Source organism: Misgurnus anguillicaudatus, chromosome 3 (genome assembly GCF_027580225.2).
Source record: "Misgurnus anguillicaudatus chromosome 3, ASM2758022v2, whole genome shotgun sequence".
NCBI lineage: Eukaryota > Metazoa > Chordata > Actinopteri > Cypriniformes > Cobitidae > Misgurnus > Misgurnus anguillicaudatus.
Genome location: NC_073339.2, coordinates 44,367,224 through 44,375,980, shown reverse-complemented (window position 1 = coordinate 44,375,980; position 8,757 = coordinate 44,367,224). Strand labels below are relative to the sequence as shown.

At 34.8% G+C, this 8,757-nt stretch overlaps 1 protein-coding gene across 1 annotated transcript; it reads right to left on the bottom strand.

Annotated features, from left to right (window-relative positions):
- Positions 1-465: 465 nt before the first annotated feature.
- Positions 466-5,974, bottom strand: mnx2b (motor neuron and pancreas homeobox 2b). Its single transcript, XM_055206156.2, has 3 exons — positions 5,223-5,974; positions 2,805-2,965; positions 466-2,697 (listed from the first exon to the last, which is right to left on the bottom strand). Exons 1-3 carry the CDS (start codon positions 5,659-5,661, stop codon positions 2,326-2,328), a joined length of 972 nt encoding a protein of 323 aa, XP_055062131.1. The 5' UTR covers positions 5,662-5,974; the 3' UTR covers positions 466-2,325.
- Positions 5,975-8,757: the final 2,783 nt, after the last annotated feature.

Below are 8,757 nucleotides of genomic sequence, written 5' to 3'. Positions count from 1 at the left end.
TGAGTTATATAGTATATGCAGTATTTAGGTATACATCCCTTAAAAAAAATTAACTATAGTTTTACTACAGTAAAATTGTTTAATTATTGTATATTATAATAAAACTATTGTAACCACAATTTTAACATTGTCTCACAATAATAATTATAATTTAACAGTGCTATTTGTAGTGTAAGTATGCTAATACAAATACTAATACGCCAATTCTAAACTTTGTATTATGAACACTGTAAAAAATGCTGCATTTTTGTCAAATCAACATATATTTTTATGTTACTTTAAGTTAAACAATTTTAACATGATTTTATAAATTATGTTAAGTTGTTTTTGAATTTGAACTTGAATTTACTTGCAAAATCAAATTTTTTGACTTTATTTAATACAGTGTGTGGTAGGTAGGTTTATCTGAGGGGTGTTTGTCATCCTTGCTAAAAGATAAAAAGAGACAGATTCACACGGTTGTGTTCCTGTTTGTTTATTATCAACAATTTACGACAACACAGACAAACATGACATTAATACGACATTGTATTCACCTCCTTTGTAGCATTCAATGTAAATGAATCACACAGACTCTTAAATAACAATTAGACAACAGCAAACGTGTGAAACACTTTCCCACCTCGCACTCTTTAGCCTTTAACGGAAGGTGAATGTTTTCTATACAGTGCGCCATATTCAGTATTAGGCACATGTTTATTTATACACATTTCTATACAAATAAATATTTAATATGAAGCACCTTAAAGTCCACCCCCCGACTAGAATTCAAACAGAAACGAATGACAATCGTTCAGTGTATCACTCGATAATTCAAACAGATTCACTGTTTTCTTTTGTTGTTATTTTGTTGCAACGGTTGTGAATAATAAGACTTTTTCATGGCATCTGGAGATATATTTATATATATATATCAGCTTAGTCAGATGTTTTTTATTAAAGCTGCAATCCAATTTTTTTTAAGGATTAAAAAATAAGTTATTGAGCAAGTATATAAAAGTCGGTGTTTAAAACTATTGCATACCTTACTACAAATCACAATGGTTAGCTTGTAACATGGCGGCTCGTGACAATTCAAAATATGTGTTCGGGGTGTCAGGTGTGTATCTTGTGTTTTCAAAATATGTGTTTATTGCGTCATGTGAACCATGTGCATCACGTGTTTTGTCAAAATAAGTGCCTGCTGCACACGCGTCAAAACCGTTTATGATAAAAGAGACGCACACGTTCACAAAACACACCCAAGACACTTCCTTAACAGTAAACTCTGATTACGCATGAGATTATGCAAGTATCTGGCAAACGCAAGCTTCTATTTTATCATAAACCCTTTAGACGCGTCTGCAGCAGGCACCTACCTTGACAAGACACGTGGTGCACATAGGATCACTCGACATGCAGAACACATATTTTTGAAATTACGAACCACACACGACGGGCTACATACATGTTGTGACGAACTTCACATCAAGAAAAAAGAAGTCAACGGCCGCCACTGCTTGTAACATTGTTTTTTAATATAAGCTGCTGGGTTGGATTTTGCGCTAATGTCAGTTTGACGTCGATTAAAGGTGCATTGTGTAACTTTTAGGAGGATCTCTTGACAGATATGCAAAACTATATTATCAGTGCTGTATAAAGAGATTACACAACATACAACCGTTATGTTTTTATTACCTTAGAATGAGCTGCAGGTCCCTTTACATGGAAGTCGCCATTTTGCATCGCCATGTTTCTACAGTAGCCACAAATTGACAAACTGCTCTATAGATCACGTTTTGACACTACGTTGTCTCGTGTTGGACCGAGCCGGTGGTTGCTACACAGTGGACATTTAATTTAACACTTTAAAAAAGTTTGAAAAGTAACCTGCAACTTTGTTTCAAACAGAGATGGCGATAGAGAGGTAAAAGTTACAGACTGCAGCTTTAAATGTAAAGCAAATTTTGACTGGAAAACTGAGATTGACACAGAATATACACAACATTTGATGTTTTTTACAGTGAACAAACTAAATAAATTCAAATTGTTAACACATACGTTGTTATATGATATTAATTTAAAAAAAAAAATGTTTTTGGTATGTGTTTAACCAAAACTCGAGAAGGTCACTCAGTTTTTGACAATACTAAGATACCATCATCAGTAAAATATCACGTGGTTGTCTCTTTGTGTCTCTCAATCTGTCTTTTTCACCTCAGTTCTTGCCAATATTGCAATGCCATGTTGCAACCATATCACAGGTCTGATATTATTATCAGTTCCCGCTGTCTGTGTTTAGCAACTCATAATGATAATGTCTGGTTCCTTCTTTGATCTGTGTTTTCATAACCCTGCCCCGATTTTCCTATCAGCCCCTCCGATGTCCTCCATGTCATCGTCTGAGAACGAGCTATCCGGGTGGTATCGTAATTCACCTGTGTGATGCAGGAAGTCTGTGGTACGTTGGATGTTAAGTTTGTTCGTGAACTTGTGTTTTCCTCTGTCTTCCACATCATACTCCTCGTCTTCCTCATCGACATCTTCCTCTTGCTCATCCGTGCCTTGAGCGGAAGCCCTGCGGACGTCTCTTCCTGGCCTCTCGTTGGCCGACTTGTTTCCTCCTCGTTGACGTTCGGTGTCCCCTTGAGCGGCCTGCTCTTTGGCCTTACGACTGCGTTTCCACTTCATCCGACGGTTCTGGAACCAGATCTTCACCTGTTGGTGTCAACATACACAAGGAGAAAAAATTTATTTATTTATTAACTTTATACAGTATCTTGAAGTATCATTGAGCGATGGCAGAAATTTATCCGAGGCTTCACCTGTGTTTCGGTCAGCATGAGCGATGTGGCAACTTCAAAGCGTTTGGGTCGCGAGAGGTACTTGTTCAGTTTAAACTGGTTCTCCAGTTCAAGTAGCTGTTGACTGGTGAACGCCGTCCGCGGCCTGCGACACTTCCCCATCAAACCAGACTGGGGTGCAGCTATAAGTCAAGCAGAAAGAATTGAACAGGAATATTTTAGCATAGTTATGAACGGATTACATAGAGCATTGCATTAGCAGCGCAAAAGGTCATGGGTTCGAACCCAGCGAACACACATATTGATAAAAAGTGTATACTTATGTACTTGTGTAATGCACTTAAGTCACGTCTGCCAAATGCATAAATGTAAATATAAACGATCAATGCAACTAGATTTAAGTGCTGCTTGCTCGTGCAAATATTACTGCCACAATGTTAGAGTTTTAAGGGAGGTTGACAGGCCGTTGCTAGGCTGTTCTAGTTGGTTGCTAGGGAATTGCTTGGTGGTTGCCTACAGGTCCAAGTATAACAAGATCATCCCTAAGTCTGTGGTGTCTATGGCAATGCTCACACTCACATGTCTCTCTAATAACTATGATTTGACGTATCATTTATGTTTCAAACAGCAAAGTTTAATGCTTAAGGTTACGGGTTTGTCCAAATCATACAACTATTCTACTGCAGTTTAACCTAACTTTATATTGATCTACTTTAAACTTTAAAATAAGGTCATACACATTTAACAGTGTTTATCTGATGTGAATCTGTTACAAATTAATTATAGACCTCTTGTGCCTCTATATAAAAATTAAGCACAAGTCAAAAAGGATGCAAGCCACTATAATCCACATCTAGATTATTTTTTACGAGATTTTTCTTTTTAATATAAAGTCAAGGACTCGCAGGGTCGAGCGAGCACACATACAGAAAGGGAAGTCTAGAATTTGCAGCTATCATTTGCTATAAAAACTGTACTGCGGCTTATTGTTCAACACAGTGGATGCAGGGCCGGGCAGCCATAAAACGCAAGAGCAAGCCATTAACTTAATGAAAATTCAATGAACGCTTTTGGGATTTTATTGATGAACTGCAGCATGTTTAAGGCGTTTGTTTATTGTTTCTCTTACGCACAATGATAGTTTCCATCAAGCTGACATTTATAGGTTTATAAAGAAGCCAAAAATAAAATTATATTATTACAGTTTGGTATAAATCTTGGTATTACATTATATATGAATGCTCAGCCAGAGAGTTAAAATGATTTTATTGTTAAGAAGTGTCGTTTTCTTTAAGTATCTTAGAATAAAATAAAAAATGTTATAAGAACCACGATGTTATACGTGGTTAAAATATAGGATATTGCATTTCTATTTATTAATATATGTGACTCATAATCTAATTCTGAGATTTGGAGCATCAAAGTTTGATTTCAACCATTAATTTCAATATGTGACATGACATTACTCAGTCAATATTAAAGATATCAAGGTTATATTTTAACAGTATGTTATTTACATTATGTAGGATGATTTTATCACAGACTGGATCACATGATACACCTAAAAACATAATTATGTATATAAAAAGATATTCTTGGTGTAACTGCATTTGAGGAACAGCATGTTTACGATAATATTTAAAATGACTGAAAGTTCAGCTAAATTTCTTAGCTTTTAACCAAGTACCCAGTTTAAACAAATCCTAAACTAATTTGACTGCATAAGGTGACCACAATTTAACTGACATAATCTATTATGGATTTACAAACCTTATAATTGCCTAGTAACAAATTAACCTTCTATTTTAAAAGTGGCAGGTGAGTAAGCATCTCTCTCTCTCTCTCTCTCTCTCTCTCTCTCTTTTTTTTCTCTGTTTGCTTTTTCACATCTGATTATGTTGAAAAGGATTTTGTGAGCCATTACAATATTTACATACAGTGTGAGGATGATAACGATGCAACGAAATTACATTTGAGGAAATTACAATATTATTATGATGTGCATAAATTAATTGTACTATATTATTATTGTGCAACTCACCCACTTAAAAACTTCTTTAAAAATCTCATGTTGTCTTCTTTTATATTCATTTTAAAACAAATTACTGTTATCTTTGTTTCTAATTAAGGAAAATTATCACTTAATTTAATTTAATTTAGATTATTTGTACTTCAAATATTTGCATATATATTACACACATTTGAATACAGCCACCACCGATCTGTTAATGTTTGTTTATAATGAAAGTTTTTACTCTTAGTTTTAGTGCATTGTCTCACTTCAAACTTTCTTTAATAAGAATAGCAAACACTGTTATCTTACACATGTACATTATATTTATATATACATGCCTACTAATCTGTTAATCAATATAGGCCTATATAATGTAATTATATATAATGTTTGTTAAAGTCTTAAATTATTGATATCCCACTCACAGGTGTAATCTGGAAGTCGTGGTAGCATGATTCCAGCTCGTATCCAGTGCTCCAGGGGTAAAGATCCAGCTATCGCCGCAGCCTTCAGCTGTTCAGGGTACGGTTGCGCCAGCTGCGCAAAGCCCGGGTACGCCAAAGCAGGGTGCTGACCTCCCAAAGCTGAAAGAGGGTACATGGGAGCAGTGTACATGCCCGGGATCGAGCCTTGTGTTAAAGACGCGAGTCCGTGGTGCGGGAGATTGAGCAGCCCTGGTTTAGGTATGAGTCCGGTTGGAAGGTGTAGGGCAGTGCCGCGTGGAGACGGGGTGTCCGCGCGCCTGCAGGACACCGGGCTGCCCGTCGGACTGTCGCTGCTGAGTCCGGGTGATAGCTCGCGGTTCCCTCTGTGTGTCTCTTCAGCCAGAAGGGCGTCGATCCTAAAGTTTTTAGATTTTTCCATTGCAACACCTTCGCTTGAAGCAGGAGGAGAGCTGTTGGGTGCGTTTTGCGCACAGATAGTAAATGTGTTTTGAAATCTGACTACCTGATACCTTCTTGCTATTTTATCAATTGAAGACCTGTAAAAATATTTATCACTGCTGTATTTGATCTACCCATTTGGATCCGACCCCATGAGACGCCAAAGTAGCCTATCTATCTACAGTCCCATAAGTTCCCAAAAACTCTGTCAAAATGAAACCGGTTCCTGTGACTATAAGTGCTTCATCTCACTAAAAACATCTCTGTGAAACAGCATCTCTTTCATCCACTGTTCTCTGAACTTTCCTGCGCGTTCACATCTCAGTCATAACGCCTGCGTCCGCGCTGATTGGTTACAGAAGACGTCCCGCGGGAGCGGATAACTTGACAGATTTCTAATTAACTAAGCATACTATAGTTCAGTACAGACACTTTGAGGGTTGTCCTTGACTTGTTTCTTTATCATCAGATTACATTTAGGTCTATACCTGATATTTCGCCAGTTTCTGAAGTGCTTTTAACCTTTGTGGCTCATTCCTAAACAATAACCCATAACCGCAATAATCATTATAAAAGTAGGTTGCTATTATTAGTAATAATATAATACCATAACCTTATAATTAAATGCAATAAAAACACAAATATTTTGTAATATTAATAGAATAAAATGTTTTAAACGTATATTTTTATAATAATAACAACATTATTTATATCTTAATATTTTTACGACTTGCTTATTATAAGGATCTCGATTGTAATACGAAGATAATTAAATTTACGACTTTAAGTTAAATACATAGTCCATAAAATCATCTACATAATTGTGATTTACTGGCACAATATGCCTACATTGAATCAAATCAAATATTATTATTAAATATTATTAAATGGGTTTGATCAAGTAAAAAACAACAAAAATATTTATAATTATTATTATTATTATTTATATTATTATTATTACAATCAATAACACTTGTTATATTAATGATAATAATTATAATAATTTAAATATTTGTAATAATAATACGTTCATGACATTTTTTTCGTTTAAATTTATTTCAAATGCATCTTATCATAAGCCTATCTTTTTTAACACCACAGTTAATCGTAAGCAGAATGGCATTATACCTGAAAACCTAAAAAGTATCCAAACAAAATTGAAAAGAGTAATAGGATTTGTGAAATATGCAATCTGTTTAAGCACATTCATTCCGGTCGTGAACTGCTTGTCATAAACATGCAATAAATCGAGAGGAAATGAAATGAAATTCACCATTCCTGTTGTAAATGTTGCCTGCATGAAATCGTATAGACGAGGCGGATTAATAATATCAAAAACAGTCTCTGCGTGTCAAAATATTGTGTTTTGCCATGACCTGAGGAGATGGGAGCGGGTCAGACCCAGATTAGGATGTTTGTCTGCTGTGCTGATGTCGGCTGTGTGTTAAACCAAGTGTGCTGCCTACATAGGCATCATGTTTGGGGCACCACATTGGAAAACAACTTGAATGTGTAATGTGCGCTCAGCTTTTATATAAACTATTCTAATTATTATATTTTTAATAAAATAAAAACTTACTACTTTATTTAAATAATTATGACAAAACATTCCATAAAAAAGTTTTGTTTTCATTATGATCTATGGAGGGTTTTCTTAATATTGTTACTTTTTGTACGAGATATATTAAAATAAATGTCAAAATAACAAAGTTTAAAAAAACACTTAAAAATTTAAATAAAACAACTTTTTTTTTAATAAAACATGTTTTTTAAATAAAAAGTCTTGACATCTAAACATGCTGTCTAAGTAGTTCGCGCACTATTTGAAACACAGCCGAAGAGCTAATTTGCTCAGGGGAAATCAAGTGCTCTCTGCAGATTCCCAGCAACCTCTCCCGCCACTGCTTTTATGATTTAAAAGTAATTTAAACAGCCGGGCCGCTGCTAGATCCGTCATTGGCACCCCGTGACAGAGGTGCGCAAATTAAATTGAATCAATGCACGCGCTGCCACTGCCGGCCCCGTGTCACGTCCTCGGTTAAGTGTAACGCGCACACATGACAGCCACTTCTGAAATAAGATTGAGGAAATACAGAAGGCTGCTTCTGTATACTGGCAATTGAGGAAACAAGTATTTATCTGGGAGTATCAGTTTTGCTAAATTAATGCATGCGTTTTATTGTATAGGAAAGTGTAAATGATCAAAGTCCCCGCTTTTATATCTCACGAGACTTAATGGATATCTCAGTTGTGTTCCTTTATCGCAGACTGTTCTCCTAAAGCTTTTTAAGAATTTAGACTCATAAAGAGAATCAATAAAAATTATTTTTATAGCACAAATTAAGCAACTCTGCAGAAAATACATATTTGAACAAAAAGCAGAAAACTGTAGATAGTAGATTTAATTTGATATATATATATATATATATATATATATATATATATATATACATATATACATATATATATATATATATATATATATATATATATATATATATATATATATATATATATATATATATATATATATATATATATATATATATATGGGTAACTATAGGACAGAACACATTTCTGGGTTAAAGTGACACAAATAATGGGTTGTTTTAACCCAACTGCTGGGTTATTTCAACATGGTTGATATTCTAAATATTTTTTAGAGTGTATATATCAACCCAGTATTACGAAATTACATACCTATAGTCACGTAATTTTGTGAGTCTTTTCCGTGACACTGACACGTTTTTCCGCTTTTTTTGCGTGAACATGTCGCGTTTTTCTGTTTACGTGTCACTGTCACGTATTTATTACTCAACTGTTTTGTCCTATTTTCTTACCATTGTCGCTTAGGTTTAGGGTTAGATACATAAAATGACATCCTTACACAAACCCAACTCTAACCCTAATGCCAGGCGACAATGGTTTAAAAATCATAAAATATACAACATGAAAAAAGGTTGAAAAACCAATACTTAAAGGGACACCAAATCTAACCCTAAACCGAAGTGTCAATGGTTTGAAAATAGTACAAAACAGATACGTGACAGTGACACGTAAACAGAAATATGCGACA

Coding starts and splice junctions, on each gene's coding strand:
- mnx2b (XM_055206156.2), bottom strand. CDS start 5,661: ATGGAAAAATCTAAAAACTTTAGGATCGACGCCCTTCTGGCTGAAGAG. Junction 2,966..5,222: donor ACGACTTCCAGATTACACCT/GTGAGTGGGATA, acceptor CTTGACTTATAG/CTGCACCCCAGTCTGGTTTG. Junction 2,698..2,804: donor TCATGCTGACCGAAACACAG/GTGAAGCCTCGG, acceptor TGACACCAACAG/GTGAAGATCTGGTTCCAGAA.